Source organism: Mirounga angustirostris, unplaced genomic scaffold (assembly GCF_029215605.1).
Source record: "Mirounga angustirostris isolate CCGP_5_RB_7025 unplaced genomic scaffold, mMirAng1.0.hap1 SCAF_6, whole genome shotgun sequence".
Classification (NCBI taxonomy): domain Eukaryota; kingdom Metazoa; phylum Chordata; class Mammalia; order Carnivora; family Phocidae; genus Mirounga; species Mirounga angustirostris.
In genome coordinates this window covers 121,596,921-121,623,038 of record NW_026991714.1, presented here as the reverse complement: position 1 = coordinate 121,623,038, position 26,118 = coordinate 121,596,921, and the positions used below count along the sequence as shown (strand labels likewise).

The 26,118-nt window shown below is 41.6% G+C and overlaps 1 protein-coding gene across 2 annotated transcripts in view; it reads left to right on the top strand.

Annotated features, from left to right (window-relative positions):
* MYOF (myoferlin) overlaps positions 1-26,118 on the top strand; it is a 153,192-nt gene that overhangs the window by 63,860 nt on the left and 63,214 nt on the right. For both annotated transcript variants that reach the window (XM_045878439.3, XM_045878440.3), the window contains exons 8-20: positions 525-587; positions 673-723; positions 1,889-1,919; positions 2,395-2,510; positions 3,174-3,297; positions 4,593-4,696; positions 6,613-6,681; positions 6,792-6,835; positions 9,176-9,258; positions 11,459-11,497; positions 14,793-14,917; positions 16,066-16,182; positions 25,505-25,682. In XM_045878439.3, coding sequence (XP_045734395.1) covers positions 525-587; positions 673-723; positions 1,889-1,919; positions 2,395-2,510; positions 3,174-3,297; positions 4,593-4,696; positions 6,613-6,681; positions 6,792-6,835; positions 9,176-9,258; positions 11,459-11,497; positions 14,793-14,917; positions 16,066-16,182; positions 25,505-25,682 — 1,144 coding nt within the window. The remainder of the gene's footprint in view (positions 1-524; positions 588-672; positions 724-1,888; positions 1,920-2,394; positions 2,511-3,173; positions 3,298-4,592; positions 4,697-6,612; positions 6,682-6,791; positions 6,836-9,175; positions 9,259-11,458; positions 11,498-14,792; positions 14,918-16,065; positions 16,183-25,504; positions 25,683-26,118) is intronic.

Sequence of the window (26,118 nt, the reverse complement as noted above, 5' to 3'; positions counted from 1 at the left end):
CCCTCCTGCTCTCGCTCTCTCTCTCTCCCTCTAAAATTAAAAAAAAAAAAGGAAACTAAAGAGACACAACAACCAAATGTAGTATGATCCTTGAGTGGATCCCAGATGTTTTTTAAAAAGGTTAAAAAGAACTTTTTTCAGGACAATTGTAGGGAACTCAACTCAACTTTCCAGGTCATGCAAGCCCCAAGTGCCCATTTTAGTGAGATTTGCAGCAGGAAGGAACCTTAGATCTTTACATCAGTTAGCATATTTCTGGTCTCTTTCATTACATAAATGCTATAGTTGTTACATACCTCTTTTTCCTTTTTCCAACATGCAAAGGTGAGTTTGCCAAGAAGCTCATGCTGCTTAAGCTTCGTGGCCTTTTTGAGGGCCCTGCAATGCGTTCTCATGGTCAAACCTACCTTGGGGGTTATGTTTTATCATTTTTTAGGAGAGTTCCCACATTGTAGCATTGGATCACACTAAACCTGAGTCCACCTCTGTTAACATTCAAACATTTTTCTCTTCCGTTTTGACAGTTATTTTTCTACAACATCCACATGACCCCTTCTGAACTGATGGATGAGATCATCAGCATTCGGGTAAGGGGGCTACAGAGAAGAAAGGTCATGCTCTCTAACTGCCAGATAAAGCCAGGAAGCTTCTCATGGCTCTTCTTTCTTCCAGGTTTATAATTCCCATTCTTTGCGGGCAGATTGTCTGATGGGGGAATTTAAGGTGGGTGCCAACCATCTGTTTCGTTCAACTTAGATGGACACTTTCGTAATGAGGAGTCAGGTTCCTGGCCAGGTATCAGGCTTGATGACATCTTAAAGTTATGTGTGAGGGATTCACGCCATGGTCTTTGCTGAGGGCTGGCATGCCAAAAGGATATGTATGCCCCAAGGGCCACAAACCAGTCAAGTGTTCCCTGGCCTGGGTCTAGCCACCTTCTAAAGTGCAATACTTACTGTGCCTTAAGCAAATGCCAGGAAGCTGCCACCTCAGGGCGCTCCCAGAGTTGCAGCTGTGGATGGAAGCCAATGAGGTGCTACAGTGACAAGAAGCCCATCCCCCAGCTCCACTTACCAGCGGTCCCAGTGCCCCATCTACAAGGCCAATTATTGTAAATCTGGACAAGGAAAAGCAAGCCAAAACAGGAAAGAGAATCAGAGTGCTTTTCCAGGTAACTCTTGTTGGAATCAAAGACAAATAGTTGGTGGGTGCTTCCCAACAATTCTACGTGGAATGGGCTGCCTCTCAAAGGAAGGGGCTCAAAGGAAGTCCTAGAGAACGATCTGGATCAGGCATACGTGTGTTCATACCCTGTCTGCCACCAACTAGCCACATACCCACTGATCCTTAGTTTCCTTTGCAAAATGGAGTCATTGTGAAGACTAAGTGGGATAGAATATATAAAAACATCTAGTACAGTGCTTGGCACATTGAAGTGCCCAGTCGATGGTTATATTAACATTAGCATTAGCTGGAGGAGAAGGAAGAGGAATATTGGATAGGAAATTAGGCCAGGCGAATACCCATAGGGTGACCAAAGTCCAAGTGTGCCTGGGACTGAGGGATTTCACAGAACGTGAGACTTTCTGTGCTCGGAGAAAAGTTCCAAGCAAACCAGGACACATTGGTCATCCTACTTCCATGGTCCTTTCTAGCTCTAAGACTAGCTAGTTCATTCATTCGAAATGATTGATTGAGGGGAGGGTCTTCTGTGTGCCACCCATCAGGCAGGGCATTGGGGATGCAAAGGGGGTAAGATGGAAATGTTCTCAAAGAAATTGAAGTCTTGTCAAGAGCCTCATATTTAAATATAATAATGATGATTTATTTGCAGTGACTAAACTGATTTTAAAATCTATTTGAGCTATTTTAAATTATCTTTTCCCAGATTGATGTTGGATTCATTTATGATGAACCTGGTAAGTAAGTAATGTTCTTTCTCCCCATGAACTTGAAGATTCTGGGAATCAAGAAAATTTGACAGAATCAAAAAATGAATAAAAAAATTTTTTTTCTTGACTGAGGAGGGGAAGGATACTTAGCAGGAATGAATAATAATAGCTTAATGTGGATATCTTTTTTTAATCTAACGGTACTTATCCTAACATTCACAAGTAGGTAACTTCTCTGTTTTGTGATGATATTTTGATCTTATCAAAATCAAATTATAAAACTAATAGAGCTTAGAGAGCCTTCTTTGAGTGACACCGGGGCAGGATTGGGGCTGGGGGCTGGTCAGTGCAAAGTAGGGGACATTAATATAGAGACTCATCTGGCAAACTTGGTGTCATTATGATACTTCAGAGGAAATAACTGTTTATCTTGCAGCAGATGAAATCACAGACCTGTCAGTTTATCTTTAGGGTGTCCCTGTCCTTTTAATCCTTATTTTAGGTCATGCTGTCATGAGAAAATGGCTTCTCCTCAATGCCCCTGAAGATGCCAGCTCGGGTGCTAAAGGTTACATGAAAGTCAGCATGTTCATCCTGGGAACCGGAGATGAGCCTCCTGTGAGCCCCTCTGTTCTCTACCTTTTACATTTTTTCACTAAAAAAGGGGACCAAGAGTTAATCAAGTGGGCATCGGTCATTGTGAAAAGCAAAACAGCTTCCAATCAATAACCCCAACCTTCCAACTCCTCCTATTTTTTTGGAAGCTGTTCATTTCTTCACGACAGAGCTATTCTTCTAGCTCACTTGGACTCCTTCCTGGTGTCCATGAGTGCGTTTTTCATTCAGTAAAGATATGTGTGTTTTCCAGACTCCTCTGCATCATTTTACCTACAGAGTATGGCTCACTTGCAGACTCAGGCATTGCTACCAGGAGGGACAGTTGTCCTTCTAGGAGGCCGGACAACAAATTGGGAGAGAGGAAGTGCCCAAGAGAAATCGGAAAAACTTCAGGAACTGTCTCTCTCTTCCTCTCCTATTTAGTGCTCATAGAATTACAAAAGGTCGCGTTATTTTCTTGTGGTGTATTGATTGAAGAAACTTAGGAGCTTTGATTTTGCAGCCCAATTTCGAGGTCAAATTGGTAGCTGAACTCTTAAGCCCGAAGCACAGGAAATCCCAATGGAAACAATTCCAGTTGGTTTCATTTTATAAGTGACAGTTTGGCTTCTTACACGTGCTGCTTCTCTCTGTGTCTCATTTGTAATCGTGTCTCCCCAATAGACTGAGAAGCGAGACCGTGATGATAGCGATGACGTGGAGAGTAATCTGTTACTCCCTGCTGGCATCACCCTCCGGTGGGTGACCTTCTTGCTTAAAATCTACCGAGCAGAGGACATCCCCCAGAGTACGTATGGATTTCATTCTGCCCCTGGATGACCAGTTCTCTCCATGATCACATGTGGTAACATCATACTCTGAATAGTGATTGGTGCTACCTGTCGTATGTTTTTCTTTCTGAAGGCCTCCAGGGGCTTCTTTTCATTCGTTCTGGCCCCATGAAAGCTACCTGAGCAGGTTGGTGGGACCACCAGCTGGTCACTGATCCATGTTCCTTATTAAGCCTTTGGCCCATCCTGCTCCGTCTCTTCCCTCCTACCCTCTTCTACATCTTCTCCTTATTCTGGAAGGACACTGAAGAGAGGGCAGCAGGCAGAACTTCCAACTCCTTTCATCCCAAGGGAGAATAGGAAATTTTGGGAACAGATAAATGTGTTTGTTATTAAATTATTAAAAACGGCTGAGCAAATGGTCGTTAAGTGCCAATAACTAGTGATCTGTCAACATTTTGTTATGAGGTACATATAACAAGAGATTGGATGCACTTAAGAGAATCAGTTATGGTGATTTTACTCATAGAGACTAGTCCAGATGCTCCTGGGTCCTTGCCAGGGACCCAGTGCCCTTCTGCCCTGCCCAGCCTGTCTGCTTCCTGCATGGGAGCCCTCTCCCAGTCCCCAGGAGTCAGCACTCTGTCTAGAGGCAATGGATCTCTTCAGGATTTGCTACTTTCCCTGGGAACCCACTCCCTCTCTTGTTTAACACCCTATAACACTTACCTCATCTCTCCTCAGAAATATCTTAATTGAGGTAAATACATTAAACCTCACATTATACCTCCTACGTGGACCGGTTTAATTGACCCCATTCACTTCTGAGTTTGTTAAAACAGAGAGATACACTGTTTATAGTTGCTTAAATGTGTTATTTATGATTATGTTATTTGTGATTATGCCAAAGTTCCATGAATTTCTCTGAAAAAAATCAGACTAGGCTTATATCATTTTGACATAAAGCTTCCCGAAACCAGGCTGAGTTTTTGAATTGCCTCTTACCCTATCTGGATGGACTGACTTTATTCTACTTTTTCCCTCAACAAATGACTGATTTTCATTTAATAATTTATTGCTTTATTTTCCAAGATGCTCTTATTTGTTTGTTTTGGTTTGGGTTTTTTTGGACTTTGTGGGGAGAACACCTTTCTTTCGCAGCTAAGACAAGATTTCTGCAGTACACTTTTGAGAACAATTCTTGTTGCAACTGTCTTCGTGTATAGGAGAAAAACTTTAATTTTGCTGAGTGATTTCTATCCTTTTAAGAAAATCAAATTTCATTTCTGCTGTGTGACATATTGCTTTCCAGTGGATGATGCCTTCTCACAGACGGTAAAGGAAATATTTGGAGGCAATGCAGATAAAAAAAACCTAGTGGATCCTTTTGTAGAAGTTTCCTTTGCTGGAAAAAAGGTTTGTATGTGATCTAACGCAGACGCCTCTAGAAATAAATATTTAAACCACTGTGCTTTCCTTGGAGTGAATTCCTGTTTACTCTTTGTTAAAGTAGCCCCCTGATGATTTGGGAAGTTTGCACGAATGTAGATTATCTGAGTCGGAACATGCAGACTTCTCCACGGGTTTATTTTGGAGTGGAAAGTATGCAGGATTCAAATTAGAAAATTCGATCTTTTGAAAGAATAGAACGTGAAAACTATCAATGAATTATTTGGATTATTTCTGAGATCCAATCATTGTCTTAATCTAAGGCCAGCTCCCTCACGGGCAACAATGATCCCTGGTAAATAAATGTAGAATATAGGCCCCAATGCCCAGCTGCCCACTCCCTTCATGCTTCTCACTTCTGAGGCCCCAGTGAGCTGCTGAAACTGGATAGCAGGCAGGGGAACCCCATCCCAGTCCGCTGGGAAGAGCCAGGGGACTCTTGGTGCAGACACATCTGTAAACACCAGTTTTACCTACTAAGAAGGTCAAAGATGGGAGACTGGGATTCTGTAGTAGAATAACAATGCACCATGGACAGCTGTAGGCATGAAGAACTAGCATCTTCTGTATAGTTGAACCATTTAGTTATGAACACGAGATTTGGCAAACCACACACCTAAGGACCAAGTGTCATTTCCTAGGAGAGTTGGTGGTGGGGGAAGGGGTGGAGAATCTCAGTTCTGGAGTGAGATTTAAATTCAGACTTTAGCCCACTCCAGAGGCAGTTAGGCAAATTCCTTAATCTCTCAGTGTCAATTTCCTGAACTATAAATCAGGATAATAATACTCTCATAGGATTGTTGATAAGGGTTAATTCATTAGAGAAGTAATTATTGTGAGCCTACTAAATACCAATACTGCCCCATATGCTGGGGATAGAGAAGTCAGCAAGACAGTCATGGCTTTCCTGGGGCTCCCTTTGTAGTAGAAGGGACAGCAGTTAACAAGCAGACAAGTAATTTCATGATTTTAGATAGTGCCCAGTCCTATGCAGAAAACAGAGTGGGGGACAAGAAGTTATTGGTACAAAGGGTTGGAGGGGTGGGTTTTCGCTAGGTTATCAGATGGGACACCTTTGAGGAAGTGACATTGGAGCAGAGGTCTGGATGATGTGAGGTCTGGGTGGGAGGCAGGGGCTTCCAGGCAGAGAGAAGAGCAGATGTAAAGGCCCCAAGAGGAAGACACATTTGCAGTGAAAGAATCTCCATGCGGCTGTAGGGCAATGAGCCAGGGGAAGCGAAGAGATGAAATCAGATTTGGGGTGGGGGGAGACGGGCAGGCTGGGTTTTATCAGCCAGAGTAGGGTCTAGACTTTATTCTGAGCGTGCTTGGAGAGCTCACTGAGACTGCTGCACAGGGGGTGCCATGAAAGTAAGGAGGCGGGAGAGGGCTCATGCGTCAGACAGAAGCCAACAGCAGGTGTCAGCGGGGGTCGGGTGGGGATCAGCATTTGCATGAAGCTGGGGTGTCAGGATTTACTAGCAGACTGGGTGAGGCATGTGAGGGCGAGAGAGATGTGGCTGACTGGTTTTGACAGGAGCTGGTGGCCAGGATCAAAAGATCTGTGTGTACACGCTAATGAAGAGGTACTTCTTAGTCTGTAATAGGTGCTCAATAAACATTAACTCTTGCATCATTTCGCTAATCCAAAGTTAGAAACCTGGTGATTGAAAACTAACTTTTAGTGCATAGAAGGAGCAAAGATAAATATTAAACCCATGCTATATTTACCAAAAAGTTGGAAGAGAAATAAACTTTAATCAGGCTACTAAGTATATAACTGGTAAGTAAACTGCTGGAGTCATAATCTAGGATGCCTATGTTGTGAATTTATGGAAATGAGAATTGTGAATACCTACTGTTTTGTTTTGATAATTTTACAGATTTGCACAAATATAATTGAAAAAAATGCAAACCCTGAGTGGAATCAGGTCGTTAATCTTCAGATCAAGGTTTGACTTTTATTTTCCTTTTGGAACAAGTAAGACTACATACTTTAATAGTTGAGAAATAAGTTGAATAAGTTGAGAAATAACGACTTTGTTCTGTTTCTTTTTAACAGTTTCCTTCAGTGTGTGAAAAAATAAAACTAACAATATATGACTGGTGAGTTAAAAAATAAACTTGTGTCTAATTCAAAATTAAAGAATTGATGTTTGGATGTTGAGGAACATTACTCCAGGTGGGCTCTTACTTTTCAGTCTGTTTCTTTTTCTTCCAGAGGGAGGTGATAAATTCCTCCAGGAATCAGGTGTTTTCTTTTTAAAAAAAATTAATAATGGTATTGTTGCAGAAACCCATTGTATATCTTGGTTCAATTGCTCATAAACAAAAGAAGGGAAAATGATCTGAAAATGCCCCAAGATAAGAAATCAAGAATTTAAATTGCATTTAGGCTGTCCAAAACAGACTTCAGAAATGGAGTAAACCATTTCTTGAGAAGAATCACCAAAACGTTCCGACAGCTATTCTGTTATGGTTAGAAAGGAAAATAGACAAAGCTACCTATCTGATTGAATGCAAAGAAAATTCATTGGAAGATTCTGATGGAATGTTAACTAGACCATCCTCCCAGTGAGGATGGCCATAATAAGGCCATTCTTGTGTAATGTTCTAGTTGGATGAGGCATTCAGTTGGCAGTCCTTAACTCCTTGAGAATGAACATGGCAAATACTGCCTCCTCCTCCTCAGCGTTTATTCTGGTGTTAGCTACCATGTTTTGAGCACTGCTAGGTCAACTGCAGTGTCCCATTTAGTCTTTCAAGTAACGCTATGGGTTAGAGATTATTATTCGTTCACAGATGAAGATACTAGGCTCAGAGAGGTCAGGTGACTTGCTCACACTCACTCAGACAGTTAGAGACTGGGTTGGGCCCCCATCCAGTCTGCCTGTCTCCAGGGTTTTTCCGTTGGCAGAACTGATCTGGCTTTTGTGTTAGCACCTTCTTAGTACTATGGCAGCAGGGCACTTTGGGAGGAGGGTAGTAAGTCTCATTTTGTTCAATGACCACATCACCCTTTATTGAAGGTCATGGAGGGGTCATGAGGACAAAAAAACCCCTTCCAGTGAGTGTCAGCTTGATTTAAGCGCTTGGGACCTTCTGGCAACATCCGGAAGGTGCTCCATGGTCTCAGGAATGCTCAGGAATGTGGATGTGGGCCTATATAGTTGAGGTGACTTCTCTGGCTTAGCTTTGCAGTGAGTTGATAGCAGATTGAGCCATCCCAGAGTTGCCTGTGATCACTACAAATGTGGTTACTTTCTGATCTAGTCTGCCCTCTCCAAACCAATAGTGTAGACTAGGATGCACAGAGAGGCCCTGTTTAAGGAATCCTTGGACCTAAATCTTAGGTTACACGAAGCTAAGAATTCTTTAAATGTAGTCTAGATCCTTTTGGATGAACAGAGAAGACTTAAGACCCATGCATGTGGCTTCATATCCTTAAACAATAATTTTTTTCTCATACACACTGTTTCATTAGTCACTTTCTACAATCTAATATTATTATACTACACAATGTATATCATATGTAACGTGGGATATTACTATAATACAGTATAATAATATTACACTGTAGTATAATCTTTCCCCCAAATACTGAACCTTTCCTCTCTCCCATGGGGTCTTAGATTTCAGAGTGAGTATACCACTATATGGAATAAAGAAGAGGATGAATTAAGCAGAGAGATGTTATTAATAGAAACCTTATTTTTTATATCTACTATTTGCCCAGCCAGAGACCACTTCATGGGTTAGGCTTGCAAACTCTGTGGTATCCATGGAAAGATTAATACAGTTGTGTATTCTTGTAGTGGGAATGCTGGTCTCTACCACACAGATAAGATTTAGGTTCTAGGTAAGCAGCTGCTCTCAGCTGCCCTGCATTCAAGTAGGTGCTTGAATTGGAAAGGGATTTTTCTCCCTCTGAAGGACCCTTAGATATAGCCCATTGTACTCATTAAACAGAGTAATTAGTGTGAACACGGTAAAATAAGATACGCGCACTTATCCTACGTAATGTGATTATACTACACTTATTATATAATGTGCCTGTAACTGATTCATTCACTTTATGGCAATGGTATTGAGTGGCTGTCGGCAAATCCCTTGACCTCTGTGTACAAGCCTTAGTTTCCATAGCTGAAATGACTTGTCCAATTAATGTTTCTTAATGGGTGGTTGGAGAGCCATCTGTGTCAGAAGCAGTAACGATAGATACTTGTGTAAATGCAGATTCTTGTTCTCCACTCCTGCCTTTATTAAATCAAAAGCTTGGATAGGAGAGGAGAGCTGGGGTTTCCAGGTGATTCTTAACGTACAGTAAAGCTTGAGGCCCACTGGACAGGATGATTTCTGAGGTCTAGGGACTTTTCCAACTCCACCTTATTGTTGTTGAAGTGAAGATATTCCGAGGTAGAGGCCTTAACCTGTTCTTTCACACAGGGACCGACTTACTAAAAATGATGTCGTTGGAACAACATATCTACACCTCTCTAAAATCGCTGCCTCTGGTGGGGAAGTGGAAGGTAAGTCACTCAGCAGAGCTGAAACAAGACAGGGGGCAGAATTTCTGAAGCAGAATGAACTGGAGTAGCCACCTGGCAATGGACTTGGTTCCTTAAAAGCCAAATGTGGTGAGCCTAGTGAACTGTTTTGGTGATGACCAGAACAGTTAATTAGTAGTTGATAATTGAGGCAACTAACAGTTTGAAAGCTTTGTTTTCTTGCTCCCATCCAAAAACTCTTCCCAGTACTAGCTATTTTATAAATTTTTGAGTGTCAATACAGAGTGCTAGCACCCTATTTTTCAGAGTGGCATTAACACCAGTCCACCCAACTATAAAATAATATTTCCTTCTCCACTGACTTCTTTAGCAGGAACAAGGATGTCAGCATAATCTCCACAAGCATCGATGACAAATGCACTTTTCATTGTTCTCCATACTGAGAACTACTTGCCTATATCCGGCATTAGTATTTTGTGCATATACCAGACATTGTAATAGGAAATGAAGGAGAAAAATAGTAAGAGAAAAAAAATGTAATGTTAACATATCAATAATGCCAGCAGCTGATTTGTTTTTGTTTTTGGGTTTTTTTTTACAAGATTTTATTTATTTGAGATCGAGAGAGAGAGAGAGAGCACGAGCTGGGGGCAGAGGGAGAGGGAGAAGCAGACTCCCCACTGAGCAGGGAGCCCAACGTGGCGCTCGATCCCAGGACCCTGAGATCATGACCTAAGCTGAAAGCAGACGCTTAACCGACTGAGCCACCCCAGGCGCCCCTGATTTTTTTTGTTACCAAAACAAAAATAACAAAAATTCTTGTAATTGCCAACATATTAAACATATTGAGTAAATCACCTGAGAGAATTCCAGACAATTGTCTTGAGAACTCAAGGTTCCTCTCATCCTCATTTTGTTTAAGAGGGAGCTTTACAGGTTAAAAAAATATTCCAAGCAAGATACAGTATGAATGAGAACCTGGAAGATATTAGAGATATCATGAAGAACATAGAGATCTCCTCTCTCAAGAAGGAAAAAAAAAAGGCAATTAGAAATTCCAAGAAAAACAAAATGCTGAACAAAAAAGATATAGTTCAGATACAAAGTCACATGCGGCCATTATTTTAAGCAAATGTTAGAAGCTAAGAAAGATCCCATCTGCACATCCTCTGCTGAGTGGCAAAGGGGACCATACGATTGGAGTTGTAACAAAAAAAATGTAATCACAACTCTTTCCTCCGCAGAGACAATATTTATATGGCTGCTATCTGTTAGCACTACTAATTGTTTTTTGATTTTTGTTTCTTATACCCTATAGCCAAAGCTCTGAACAGAATATAAATGTTATTGCCCATTGCAGTGTAAAAGTACAGAAGATAGAGACTAGAAGTAGAGGAAAGAAGGGGAGAGGAGGAAGGGTAGGCTTGCTGGTAGCCTCTTCTTATCAAGTAAGGAATCCAAACAGAAAGACTAGTTTAAATCATAATGGTAACCAATAGAGTACTTAAAAAAGTAGATGACCAAAACTATGGGGTGGGGGAGGGTCGAAATGAGTTAAATCTGTTTGTCATTGGCAAGAAGTCATTTGATAATTACCTGGAGGTAATTTATTCAAGACGTATTGGTATAAGCATTTTTTCTTAGTGATACAGCAGTAACATCCAGAAGCACTAAAACCAGAAATTGTTACATGCAGGTTTCAGCCTTGTCTCTGAGGCCTTCTCTCTCCTTGCAGGCCCTGCAGACAGTCTGGTAAGGGTCTCAAAATAACAAAAGGCAGCAGGCAACTCCCCCCCCCCCCCCAAAAAAAAGCCTCAGACTAAATTAACTGGGATTTTCTGGCCTTGATCCCAGTTAAGTCAGACACAAGACAAGTGCATCTTTTATGAAAAACATGAAATATTGGTAACTTCACCAGGTGTCTTTTGGTGGCAAGAAACTCGCTCTTCTCAAATGCCTTGCTGCCTTAGGGCTGGAGAGATTTGAGTTATTTAATGTGTGATGGTTCTGCCAGTTGTCCCAAAGATTTGAGCCATTTCGCATTTAACCAACGAGTTTTGTATAAATTACAAAAGAGTCATGTCACTCGGGTCTGAATTTGGGGATTTTCTGGTGTTGCTAAACCACTTACCTACACTGGATTTGATTAACTTTTTCAATGTCTCTGTTATAATGCCCGTGTTTCTCTTGTTGTTTAACCAGTCATATTTTTACTATATAGATTTCTCATCTTCGGGATCTGGGGCTTCATCGTATACAGGTTTATGCTTTGTAATTTTGCTATCTTCTAGATTTTCCTATTTACTCTTGTCTTATTAAGAATGTATCAATTGACTGTCTTTAGAATTTTTTTTTTTTTTGACACTTTGCTGTCTCAAAAATAGCTTTGCTAGAGTATTAATTTTGTACTTGTGCTGTGTGGTTGTCCTGCGTATGGCTGAGCTTAACGCAACCGTGCTAATCAGGCTCTGCATCTCACATTTTCACCTAGATGCCTACCAGCCCCTTTGGTGTCACTGTAAATAATTGTTTGTAAGAGATAATGATGTCTGCTGTTGTTGTTTATGTTCAGTAGGTAGAGATATGGGACTAAATCAGTTCAAAATGTATGCAGTAACTGTTCCTCACTTTGAACATGGATCTCTAGGTTGGAAGACCCTGAACGATTGTACCTTGAGGGTCTTCATCTTCCAAATGGGGGGGGTCGTGACGTGTCTTTTGGCTTGTACAGCGCTGGCCATTCTTTGCAAGTTTGCTCAGTGGTCTCACATTTGACTATCACAACTCTCTTATTATTACGGGTCTTCAATACGTGAGGACTCTGAGGTTTACACAAGTTTGTCATCTTTCAAATACACATGGTAATCCCTGCCATGCTAATCACCCAGGTGGTGGCGAGAGGGAAAAGAGATATTGCAAGTGAGAAAGCTTTGCAAATATAAAGCACTGTTGTCTGCCTTTGTGTTACTGACAGGATGCCCCATTCATATTCATTTTTAAAAATCCATCTTATTGTCTTATCATCAGACTTTATATGAATATTCAGTAGTCCTTACATTTATAACCAACTTGGCAAATTTGATAACACTTCATTCCTTCATGCATTTGTTTCACCAATCAAAGAATATTTATGTGGTAGTTCCCCAGGGTAGAACCAGTCCTCAGTGTTTAGGGAATCAAAATAAAATATATTTGAATCCTTCCCCGCCCACCAAAGGAATTTATAATGTTGTCAGAAATAAGCAGCTATTTAAAGTTCAAAAATTAAAATATAAAGTGATGCCTTATAGAAATCCAAAATGCAAAGGAGCCTCGGAGGGGTGAACGAAGTGTAGAAAATATTTTTTGAAAAGCAGGTCAGAGGAAAATGTTGATGGCCAGGCTAAGGAATTTTTGTTCGTTGGAAGTTTGATGTGACAATTGTGCATAAAGTGGGTTAGGAAAGTTTGGGGGCAAGAAGAGACTTAGCTTGTGAGACTGTCGGCTTTCCTGGGAGACAATGCTGAGGTGTAAACACATAGAAGGAAGGCTCTCCATGTTACTGCATAACCAACAAGCCAAAGGGTTTAAAATACCTGAAAAGAGATTTGCTTGGACAAAAAGAATTAAGTTATTGATAACACGATAACATGCAGTAGATCATTATTAACAATATGTGCCTTCATCCCTGGAAATTTTTAATGAAAACCAAATACTCATGACAAACAACATTAGTCGCCCATGAGAACTGATGGGGGTGAGGTGGGGCTTGAGCAGAGGGATGGGTGGTGTACTGGAAGGTACCCTTGTCTGAACTATGAAACTCAAGATCTGGGCCTAAATCTGTCATCTTAAGAGACCTTTGATAAGTCATGTCACTTCTATGGGTTTCAATTTGCCCAACCATAATGTGGCATGACTGGTGCAAGAGTTTTAATGTCCATTCTTTCTTGAACATTCTGGGTTCAACTTCTGGAAGTGACTTCCTTTTTTTCACTATGGATCTCTGCTTTAGTCCTCTGCTTTAGTTCCTCACAACAAATATTCTAGCACAAGGAAAGAAATTTAAACTCTGCTTATTAATAATAAATTAGTTAACTTTGTCATGTTCTATATGGCAGAGGAGATAAAACCAAGCCAATTCATATATCCAGATATAATAGTCATTTATTTCATCCTGCTCATTTGGTAACTTGGTAGCACGATCCAGAGAAATCTCTGTTGGAAAAATTCTTGGTCCCTATTTGGGTTTCACAAGAAATTTCCAGACAGGCATGAAATATGGTCCCCCAGGGTGTTACCAAATCTCACTCTTAGGCTGTCAGTTATTACTTTCCTACATCTTAATTTAAATTTTTCTTTTCTCTTGCTTTCTTCACTGAGATTGCAATTCAGTTAATTTCTCCCAGGGTGTATGGTTCCTACCTCATCTCAAAAGTGCCCAAGCCCATTTACACATGTAGAAGAGCCTCAAATAAAAAAATAATTGCAAAAAAAAAGAAATGTGCTTATATACAGTTTGGTCAACTGTTCACTAATGGGCATTCTACTCACCTGTCACTCCACATTTATCTTTCTCCCTTACATTTAGGCATAGAGTTGGAAAGGGCCATAGAGGTGATGTAGTTAATTTCTCATCCATAGGGGAATTGTCTTGATGATAATCCTGAAAGCCTTGGCCTCAACATTTCCTCTTCCCCAGTGCGATCTGTCCCATTGTTTGACACCTAATTCATAGAAAGATCTTCCTTATATTGAGTGAAATAAAGAATGCCTCCTTGTAGCACCCATCAGTGGTCTTCAGCTTTGCTTTTGGAAACAAGTTCATCCTTCTTCTAATATGGGAGCATTCAGATGATTGGAGGCAGCCCTTACATTTCCCCGTCTTCACCCTCAGCCTCCCTTTGACTCCACTATTTCTTTACATTGCCCTCAGTTCCCCTCATTGCACTGGGGAGCAGTCTTGCTAAGTAAGACAAGGTAGCAGGAATATGGAGCATATTGGATGCTCATCAGAGAGAATGTTATGAATGGGAACTTTATGTTGCTTATAAATATATGGTCATAACCATAGGCAGACAGTTCATTGCTATGTATGAAAAATTTAAATGTCTTGTATTTTTAATAGCATGTACCATATTTATACTAGCTGCTTTAGATTAAGTGGCATTTTTTGGGAACAAATACAGTTAATCCGATATATATCATTTAGGTGACTTCCCCAGTTTAATCTTTTACCCCAATTACCAATGACACATTTAATACAATTCCACTTATAAACTTGCAAAAAATGTGAAGATCAACTTGTAAGTCTTATTATTCTTTCATTTGAATAGCATTATCTTTCTGTAATAATAAGTTTACCTGAACTACCCCAAAAATGTTTTGTATTTAATGTTTTATAGCAATGAGAAAAGGGAAATACAGCAAGTCTCACAAGTGCTTATAATTTGTGCTAATACAACTAACTCACAAATTAGAGGAAAATACTCTCACTGAGCTAACTAATAACTAATATTTATTTCAATAGATTGAGTGTTAAAAACCTCAAATCTAATAATGGTATTATCCCTCAGCAAATACAGGAGAAACAGAGGTGGGCTTTGTTCCAACATTTGGACCTTGTTACCTGAATCTTTATGGAAGCCCCAGAGAATACATGGGATTCCCAGACCCCTATGATGAGCTAAATACTGGAAAGGTGAGTTTCTCAATTAACGTTTGTTATTAATGAACACTGATTAATGTGATTCCTTCTTATAATGCTTATAATTAAGTCTCATATCTAGGGGACTCACACACACACATATACACAAATAGACCCGACATGCAACTGATCAAGGGTTGGAGGACAAAAGTCCCATGCTCCTCAAGTCTTTGAATGCAAGGTTAGGAGAGGATCCTGGAGACCATCTAATTTGGCAATTACGAATGCACAGCATGGTCATTCCCCCTGGTCTTGCACTTAGGGCAGGGTGTCTGTGATCAGTGCTGTCTCTTTCCTAATAAGCAAATGTGTTGCCTCAGAATTCTGTTCAATACTGTGTTCTGGGAATGTACCAAATGATTGGAGGTGACATGCCCGAAGAAACTGTTCACTATCCCTGATCCGATCCAACCTCTTCATTTTATAGATGAGGATATGGAGGCCCAGAGATGGGAAATGCTCTTTCCAGCACATTATGAAGTAATGTCTTGCTCTCAAGGCCCAAGAAAGGGACTGTGGTAGAAAGAAAGCCCTGAGGGGGCAGGGCTAAAGACTGGCTATGGAGTGGAGAGCCTTCCCTTCCTCTCCAGAAAATTCTCTTGCCAGCACTGCTAGGTATGGAGGGAGGAGTATCCGCTCTTCATCCTCATGCTCAGCCGCACCCAGAACATCTTCCTCTTTTATTTCCTGGCTACTCAGAGACTTGCCCTGGTGGCCAACATGGCAGCCTTCCCTTCCTGAAAAGAGGTGAGAGGAGCCAAGTTGACGCAGATAAACACAGAGCTGCTCTGCTAATGTAGAGTGAGGGAGATTTTGAGTACCTTCCACTCCCACCCTCAGCCTCCGGAAACTTCTTCAGGATTCAGAGCATGACTTGAAAGCCTTTGACCTCAGTCATGGCTAAGATCCCTTTCAGCCCGGGCTCCCCTGGCTCTCTTTGGGATCCTTCCTCAGGTCACTGACTTTTCTTGCAGATACCAGAGACCTGAATCCAACTGAGAGAGTTACTGATGGACTGATTTTGGAAGTTAGGGCCATGGAAAGTAAACACAAAGCCGCAGCTGGATGAGCCTGACTAAAGAAAGAGTTCTTTTTGCTGGTGTTCACGTCTAGAGGAATAATCCTGTGCTGTTGCCTTGCAGGGGGAAGGAGTTGCCTACAGAGGCAGAATCTTGATTGAATTAAGCACTTTCCTTGAAAAGACACCACCAGACAAAAAGCTTGAGCCCATTTCAAATGATGACCTGCTGGTTGTGGAGGTAACTGTTGGAGTGTGGATGATGCTTGGTACAGGAAAGGGTAAAAAAAAAAAAAAGGTAAAAAGAGACCTGAGTCATAGCAAGGACGTCTTGATCTATTTAACGCACTCTTGATCTATCTAAAATAGTTCTATGTGAGTGAGGAAACTTGCTTCATCTTTTGTGATGGTAATACTCTGCTGAAAACTGGCAAGAGTAATGATACCTCCAAACCCCGTTTGCCCGTTTGCCAGTTGGGATTACGTGGTCGTGGGGAGGTGGCCACATGAGCCGTCCCAAATGGCATAGATGCCGCCGCTAATCATTTCCACTTTCAGAAGGAGGCATATCTCAGGCTTCCCAGCATGTGAGGGCGTGTTTATATTAATGCCCACATTACACCAGCTTTGAGCCCCATTCCTCCTTGAAGACAGGAAGTCTTCCAAATTCACCTCCCCAACCATTTCTTCTTCTTTTTTAATCAGCTCTTTCCCCTCTATGGAGACAACTTAAGTAAAACACCCATGATCCATATGGTAGAGAGCTACAGATGTAGTTTTTTCCTAGTAAATTCAAACGTCAATGTTACTAACTCAAGGCAATAAATACCAAAAGAAGAATATTATTATCATGAAACTGTTAAATGCCCCATTTTTTTCTTGTCTATTAATTGATATCTATAATACAGATTTGTTAACATATGTGATGGACAGCCCAATATTAAATTAGCCCTGTCTCTATTGCTCACTAAATCATTTCCAACACATCCTATACCATTATTATGGGCTTTGAAAATATATATTATGCTAGTTTATTTTTATTTTTTAACTTCAGAAAAATTAACACATAGCACTGTATAAGCTTAAGGTACGCAGTGTGTTGATGTGGTATATTTATATACTGCAATATGATTATCACTGCAGTGCCAGCTAATGCTTCCATCACGTCACATAATTATAATTTCTTTTTCATGGTGGGAACATTTCAGATCTAGTCTGTCAGCAACTTGGAAGTACGTGATACAGTATCATTGACTATAATCACTACGCTCTCATTAGATCTCCAGAACTTATTTCTCTTCTAACTGCAAGTTTGTACACTTTGACCAACATCTTCCCAACTCCCCCAGCCCCTGGTAACCACTCTTCTACTCTCTGTTTTTATGAGTTTGGCTTTTTTAGATTCCACATGTACAGGCTTTCTCTGTCTGATTTATCTCACTTAGCATAATGCCCTCGGGGTCCGTCCGTGTTGTCACAAGTGACAAGATTTCCTTTCTCGTGGTTAAATAATATTCCATTGTGTATATGTATGCCACATCTTCCCCCATCTATTTCTGAGAATCCTGTATTGATGCTTACATGTTCCAGAAGTCTGAATTTTTTGCCAGAGCAGCCGGCTCACTGATGCCCCTTTGCCCAGAGCCACTCCTTGCTGGATTCCACGCCCCCACCACCACCCAACAGGCGTCTTCAGGCTGCTTCCCTCCTCTTACTGTCCATTCCAAGCATGGGACAGACCCTTCTCTTATTTCCCCCACATCACATCAGAGACCAAACAGCAACTTTAGAAAAGCTTTACCTCCAGTCTGGGACAGGAGTGGGGATGCACAGTGAAAGGAATAACTTGAAGCGGCTGCTAAAGGTGGCTCATCTCAAAGCCACTGGGCTCACACCAGTTGCCAAGGGTTCCCAACCAAACAAGGCTTTCTTCTTCCTTCTAGGAGTCTCATGTCTGCCTGTGTGAGATTTGTGCCTTTCAGGATGATTGACCTGGAGAATATCCTCTCCCTTTAGAGGAAACTCTCCCTTCCCCTCCCCCCCGCCCCAGAGCACTGTGACCTTGTTCATTGACTCCCAAGAAGACAGTATTAGGACGTTAGAGTCCAAAGCAGTATACTCGGGATTTTTCCTGAGTCCTGGCGTGTTTGGAACATCAGTAGTCCAGTTATTCATGAGCCACACAGATTTTAATCCAGTGCCTTTGTCTTCCCCTGAAAGAGAAGATTGTGCTGCATATTCTTTCATAGGTTACCTCTGTCTCCAACCCTCAGGCTCTGGCAGGAACTTACACAACCACCAGCAAGCCACGGGGCATCAGTCTAACTTCACATAAGGAAAGGAATACTTCTTCCCCTACATGAGCACAGATTAGAACATAGTCCTGGCTAAAACATATGCTTCACACTTCATGTTACCAAATAGGACAGTTGAATTCAGGTTATTTAAATTGTGAAAGAACCCTGGTAGGTATTTGTTTTATATTATAGTTAAAGGTCTACCCAAGCAATTTTCCTAAAGCAAAGCAATGGTCTGCCTTGAATGTGAATTCATCTCTCTACTTGTAGAATCAGAAATTACCTCGAATTTTTAAGTCATAGTTTTCCCAGTTTTTATTAATGTACCCCATAAAAAATTTAGGGCAGTTTTGTTGTTGTTGTTTCTTTTGTTTCATTTTTTTTCTTCCTGAATCAGCCTCTTAAGCAAGTGGCTGTACAGGCCAGGTTATTACAATAACTCTTGGGAGATAAGTCTTCAAGAAGTTATTAAGTCTCTCTCCGTCACTCTACTCCTTATTCCCCTACCTATCCCTACTGATGTACAGACACATAAATAATACCATTTGCGACTTATAATACTAATGGTGCCATAATACCATTCTTTGAGTTAACATTAATGGTTTTGACTACTCTAGAGTTATCCCGAAGTTTCTGATGTGTGGTCAGGAGTGATTTTGCTGAGGTGAGAATTTGAATCAGTTGTGCAGAAAGGCAAGTGCTGGTGAGCGCACCTAGCCAACCACCCAGCGTGCATGTCCGTGAGAGTGAGGCTCGGTGCTTCTCTCTTCCTGATGCTGGTGCACAACTCTTACTTAGGTCTGAAGGAGTCCCCCAATGTTTTCAGTTAGTTAGTTACATTCCATGGAGGTAATGATAGAATACTGGGTTATCCTTGAATTTTAGAGCTTGCCGTGATCTTAGGAACATCATCCTTGCAAATGATGAATCCGCCATAGCACAGTAACAAAGGGGGACCATTGAAGACCTTGAGTGCTGGGCTTATCCTGACTTTTCAAACCTTACTCCTGCAGAATAGGTCATAAACCAGGAATTCTCTCTAGAAGAAATGTATGCTGCAGAGTCACGCAATGTAAACTCATTCTGGTTTGGTTTTTTCACTTGTTAAAGAGACACAGAGCCAAAAGCAACAGGTTTCCCCAGTCAGTAAGGTCCTGGTCAGAGTCTTTCTCTCCACCCCACAGCACCATCAACTCGGAAGTCCAGGAATTGTAACAGATCTTAAGAACAAATTTAGAAAAGGGAAAAAAGAAAAAGAGAGGGTGGGTGGGAAAATGGAGCAGCTTACATGCCATTTACTGTGAGGATCATGCAAGAAAATGGCTAGAAACCACCCAAAGGCCTCCATGGAGACAGCTGGTATGGCATGGGTGGTTCTGGACTTGAAGCTTTACAGATCAGCTCTTGAGGATGCCAGCTGGAACTTGGGCTTAGGCAGAAATGCTGTCATGAGTTCTTGGCAATTACAGTGCCTCTTTTGCTGTGTTCTATCACCAGAACACAATTTAAGTCCATGATCCTTCTTTTTATTTTAAGTACTCATAATAGAGGCGGGGTGGGAGAAGGGATAGGAAGAGGCTCAACAAAGTATGGCAACTAGAATGCAAAACCAAATTAATTTTTTTACTCCAAATAATTAAACACATACAAACAAAGCATAGGTCATAAATTTAGTGAAAATAAAAGCAAAAAAAAAAAAAACCCCAAAAACAGTCAACAATATACAGTGTCCACAGTATATGTCAATCATATAAAAGAATAGCTTTTTAAAAACTGAAATAGAAAACAGAGTTAGTTTTCTTTGATCCAAATAATTAAACCCAGACAGAAAAATGGCTTATGTCATAAATTTAATAAAAGCAAAAATGAAATCTCTACACCAAAATCCCAGTAACATTAAAAAGCAGGAGAGGAGCTGAGATTCTGGACTTAGCCACAGTTCAGGCAACCAGGAGCCTCGTAAGAAGGTGAGATGAGCAGATTTGCATAAGCACCAGGAGGATTAATGAGAGCCGTCAGCCTAGAAGGTTGATCCTGACCCTTTTCCCGTTTCCAGAGATCCCGTGTTCCGGGTCATAGGCAAGTAATGAAACTTCCAGTAGAGCTGAAGAGGGCAACTTCCTTGCTGTAAGATAATAGTACTAGTATTTGCTCTTTGACCCTGGTTCCTGACACTGAGCTCCTAAATCTCTTGGGATTTCCTGGGTAGTAGGAGAGTCCTTTGTTCTAATGAGGTGACTCATGGGCTCTTAGATGGAGGCTGTTCTTGAAAAAGACCAAGCCATGATTAGAAGCTTGGAACTTTCTGCCCCACCTCCCGTTCTCAAGAGAGGGGCTAGAAATTGAGTTAATGATCAGTCATACTTATGTGATGAAGCCACAATAGAAATCCCAAAAATACAGGATTCAGAGAGCTTCTGGGTTGGTGAACACATACAGGTGTTGGGAGAGTATTGTGCGTGAGACCTTCTTGTCCCTTCCACATACCGTGCCCAACACAGCTCTTCCGTCTGGATATCCATCTGTAACCTTTATCATAGCCTCTTCTTATGAACTGGTAAACAGTAAGTAAACTGTCTTCCTGAGTTTTGTGAGCTGCTCTAGCAAGTTAATCGAACCTGAGGAGGAAGTCATGGGAACCTCCAATTTATAGCCGACAGCTCAGAACCAGGACTTTCGATTGGCATCTAAAGTGGGGGAGGGGCAGTCTTGTGGGACTGAGCCCTTAATGTGTCTCCAGGTAGATAGTGTCGGAATTAAGTTGTAGGACACCCAACTGGTGTCGCAGAATTGCTTGGTGTGGGAAAATGCCCCACACGTCTGTGTCAAAAGTGTTGAGAGTGTGGTAGTCCTCTGAGAGTAAAGGAGGAACACAGGAGGGAGAGTGAATTTTTCCAACTCTGTTGCCAAAGAGCCCTGAGCTGCCCCATCTCCTTAGAACCAAACCTGGCCTCTTGCTCCAGTCAAGGGACCCTTCCAAGAGATGCAGTGGGGCTCAAACTGCCACTTCCCTAAGGAATCAGGCAGGTAGAAGATCAAGTGTTGCCTATCCAGACACCTGCTGGCTTCTGGAACCTCAGTGTGGCCACTGAAGGACCCCATTGATTTGTCTCCACCATCTGGGATCTGTTTCTAGACCACATCCTTCCTATTCCTTCCCAATCTTTTTGCGTGGGACCCCACATACTTTGGGAGCATTTTATGAACATGCTTTCTGTCTTCTATTCAATTAGAACCTCCTTGAGTTCTCCCATTAGTCTGGCCTACAGAAGTGCTTAATATATATTTGCTTGAAATAGCACATCCAGATTCTTCAGCCATCTCCACCACTGGTCAGCCATCCTTAGTAAACAGAACGAAAAGGTGGCAAGTTCGGCAGTTTTCTTTGGCACAGTCTCCTTGCCACTGACCCTTAATGTCCCATGCCTAGTGGTCCCACAGCCACTTTTTAGAGCTGTTAACTTGTTACCCCTTCTCAGTATTCTGGTTGACAAAAATGACCCCCTTCCCCAAATTTACTCCTGAAACTCTACACTATACCACCTCCATCTACAATATGCACTGGTCTTTGATGATTAGAAAGAGAGCCCCAAGGCCCTGCAGAGTCAAAGAAACATCCATCAGTGTTCAATAGATTATAATTTACATTCTTGAACTTTCCCTGTTATGAGCAGTTTTGCCCCAAAGCTACTCAGGGAGCCAAAGCTGAGGCTCCAGACTTCTCTAAACTATGTTGATTGTTCCTTCTTCTCTCTACCTCTTTGAGCCCAGAAGGCCGGGTGGGGGGAGGGGCAGTGGGAAAGGGCTGAGGGAAGGCCGGAATTCTCAGCTGCACTAGTCGAGAGCCTGGCTTTGAGGCACGTGAGCAGATAGTAGATCACCTGCCCCTTGTGGAGTTTGGACCTGCAAAATGGTCCGAGGAGCAGCTCCATCTTGAGCAGCTTGCTCACAGTGTGCACCGATCTGTTGGTGATGGTCAGAACCCAAATTATTGTCTTACAGCTCAAACTCTCCAGGGTGAGGGTCCTATCAGGGCTTCTGCAGGTGACCGCAAGCTATGCTCAGGAAAATCCAGGGAGATCTAATGGAATCATGGCCACATAGAGGTGTGCAAGGCAGAGCCAGCCCAGCCAGAAGTGGCATCCCCACCCCTTCCAGAACCTCCCCAGGCACCTTCTCTCTTCTCTGCAACCCCTGCATTAGCAGATGGCTCCAGCTTCAATGCTCATCATCGTTTCTGGGCCCTGACTTAAGCCCCAAATTATGTTTCTTATTTTTGCTCTTTCCCTTCTCTTATATCATCCCAGATGGTCTACAAAGAAGAAGCTATGCTGTATCTTTAAGTTCTGACTAATACAAATAACTTCCTACTTTCTAATTTCACCAAACCCAGACTTCTCATAGCATTCCTGAACCATGGATAGTTCTGGAGGATTAGGCCTACTACTTAGTGTGTAGTTAAGGGGACTCCTGACAAGTGACAAAAGTCTCTGACACCCTTTCTACAAAAGTGACAGTGCACTAATGAAGGGATGTTTTTGAGTTCACAGTGCTAGGCAGAGCCTCTGGGATGTGGGGCCCAGCTGTAAGTATATTTTAAAGCCCCTCAGGTGATTCAATATGCAGCTAAGGTTTCAAACCAATGTTTTGGAAAGACTTTAAAAAAAGATTGAGATGCAGAGGGATTTCTGATGAAATCCTGTTGAAGGTTTCCATTATACCGTGTCAAAAATTCCTTTAACTAAAATGGAGTTGTTGTAATAGGGGAACGTCCTGGGGATCTTCAAGACCACAAACTACAGTCACTATCAGATGTTCTTAAAACAGTCCTCAAGAAGTTAAAAATAGAATTACCATGTGATCCAGAAATCCACTGCTGTGAATATACCCGAAAGAATTGAAAGCAGGGACTCAAATGGGAATTTGTACACCCATGTTCATAGCAGCATTCTTCACAGTAACCAAAAGGTAGAAGCAATCCATGGATAGCAGTCCATCGATAGATGAATGGATAAACCAAGGTAAGAAGTACATGCGGCTAAATTGATTACACAAGGGCCATGGACAGATAGTGGCTCTGATGTCTTGGCAGCCTCTTTAAGCAAACCAGAACGTAAGCCTATAAATGCCTCAAGGTTAAGAAATCAAAACCAGGGGCACCTGGGTGGCTCAGCTGGTTAAGCGTCTGCCTTCTGCTCAGGTCATGATCCTGGAGTCCCGGGATCGAGTCCCGCATCGGGCTCCCTGCTCAGCGGGGAGCCTGCTTCTCCCTCTCCCTCTAACCCTCCCCCTCCCCCCGCTTGTGCTCTCTCTCTCTCAAATAAATAAAATCTTTAAAAAAAAATCTTAAAAATTTTAATACACCTCAGTTTATCTTTCGGCAGTATGATGCAGAATTATTCCATCTTAAAGAGGAAGGAAACTGACACAGGCTGCAGCATGACTAAACGTTGAAGACATTACACTAAGTAAAATAAGGCAGCCACAAAAGGACAAGTATTGTTTGATTCCACTTACATGAGATACCCAGAGGAGTCAAACTCATAGAAACAGAGAGTAGGTGGGAATGGGGAGTTGGGGTTGAATGGATGCAAGGTTTCAATTTTGTAAGATAAAACGACTTCTGTGGATGGGTGGTGGGGATGGTTACACAGTGTGAATGTCCCTCATGCCACCAAACTGGACACTGATGGTGAATTTTATGTTATGTGTGTTTTACCACAATTTAAGAAGTTTTTGAAACTATTGGCTAAGTACTTCTGTAAATGCAAGAACACATTCTTATACAAGGCAGAAGACCTACCCATGGTAGTGATTCATTGAATAGAATAAAGGCCATGGTATGAATGAATAAAAAAAGAAAGGAAAATCAGTTAATAAATATCCTACAGGGATCAAGTAATTTTTGTTAGCTTCCTAGAGGTGAAAAGTGTCATTACTTTGCTACTTAGAGTATGGGATACAAATTGGTAGCAAGGTAGGAATGCATAAAAGCAAATCCAACAACAGAAAAAGTCATCATATGCCAAAGTTTGATAGCAGCGTGGTCTCCAGATCTCAGATGGAAGGACTACGGATCTGGGAGTTCCTTCCCTAAGGGTTTCCAAACTAAACTTGTCATGGTAAGAATTTGTCAAACAATTTGAGTATTATCACTCATGGCTCTCCATGAGTTCTCTAGGGAAGCATGTAGCCAATGTGGCTACACTACAGGAACTATTACATAGTCTCACACCCAAGCTGGGCAAGTGTCTACAGAGACTGGGCACCAACAGGGATCTGGAAAGGCTCTAGATGTGGACAATATTAAGTGGCAGAATGCCTAGGACATAATGCAATACAGCAATTTAAACCATGGCTCTGCATGGCTCTGTTTGACTAAAGAAGGCAAGGTACCCAAAGATCAGTGGGGATATGATCCACAAAGAACGAGAGATGCCATCTGAGCAAGGATTCGGGGAAGGAAGTAGATTCAAGAGACTTTATGTGCCCAGATGAAGGAAGGCCTGAAGGGCTCGTGGTCGTGTCTGCTAGGCTGAAAGATCCTCAGTGTGGTCATTGTTGGCCCTCTGTTTGGCTCCCTCACATACACATACACTCAGTAAGCCAGTAGTTCTTTTAAGAAGAAAGAAAGGAAAAAAACAATGTTTGATTTCTATTTTAGAAAACAGAAAAATAAGTTCACCTAAATTCACTTATTTTTAAAATCTTACATTAAAAATCTTTATTGTTAAAAAAAATCTTTGTTTTTGATTAGAAAATTAATACTTAATAATTCAAACAATTAAAAAGGTAGAAAGTGAGCTTAGCCATAATCGCTCTACCTTCCCCAACGTAACTGTTAACAATTTTATTTCTATTCTTCCAGACTTCCTTCATGCATATGCCAATATTAAAATATATATTCAATGGGTTCACCTAACAGTGTCTTTTTTCCATGTTTGCACATATGGATCTACCTGTCTTTTTATTAACTTTATTCCGTTATATGAATGTAACATAATTTGTTTAACCGGTGACTTATTGATAGACATTTGTATTGTTTTCATTTTTTTCTCTTTCAGTCAGCACTGCAGTGAACATCCTGGTACTTCTATCTTTGCCCACTTGAATGAGTACAAGAGAAACTGCTAGATTTAAGAACATTTTCTACTGGCATTTAATTCAACACTAATTATTAGGTTTAAAATACACCTGCTAGAAACCCACATATAAATAAGAGCAGAACAAGTTTCACTGAGTCTCATGTCTGCTCATACTTTATAGAAATACCAGCGAAGACGGAAGTATAGCCTGTCTGCAGTGTTCCATTCAGCCACCATGTTGCAAGATGTTGGCGAGGCCATTCAGTTTGAAGTCAGCATTGGGAACTATGGCAACAAGTTTGACACAACTTGTAAGCCTTTGGCATCAACCACTCAATACAGCCGTGCCGTATTTGATGGTAAGACTCACTCTGACCATCTCTCCTTACATGTTTACTAGAGTGGGTGCACCACAGGACAAGAAGCACCCAGCATATTCTCCCTTTGGCAGCCATTACGTTCAGCATATGCTTTGTGGGAAGAAAAGGTTGAATGGGAAAGAGAGGTGTCCGGAGTTTAAGCACCTTCAAGATGGGTCAAACCCAGAAAGTCACAGGCTCTTTGCCAGGGTCTGAACCCTAGTTCCCCCTCCCATGTCCAACTTTCACACTGGCTCTGCTTTGTAAAATCACAAGATGGCGACTTGCTGAACTCAGAGCTCCGCCAAATCAGCTCCAGCTCTGCCCAACTCCATCCAACCAAGCCCCAAACTACTCTTAGATAGAGTAGTTGAAGTGGACGGGACTCTGGCTCAGGCCCTGGAAAAGCCGGCTTCTGGTCTTCATTCTGTGACTC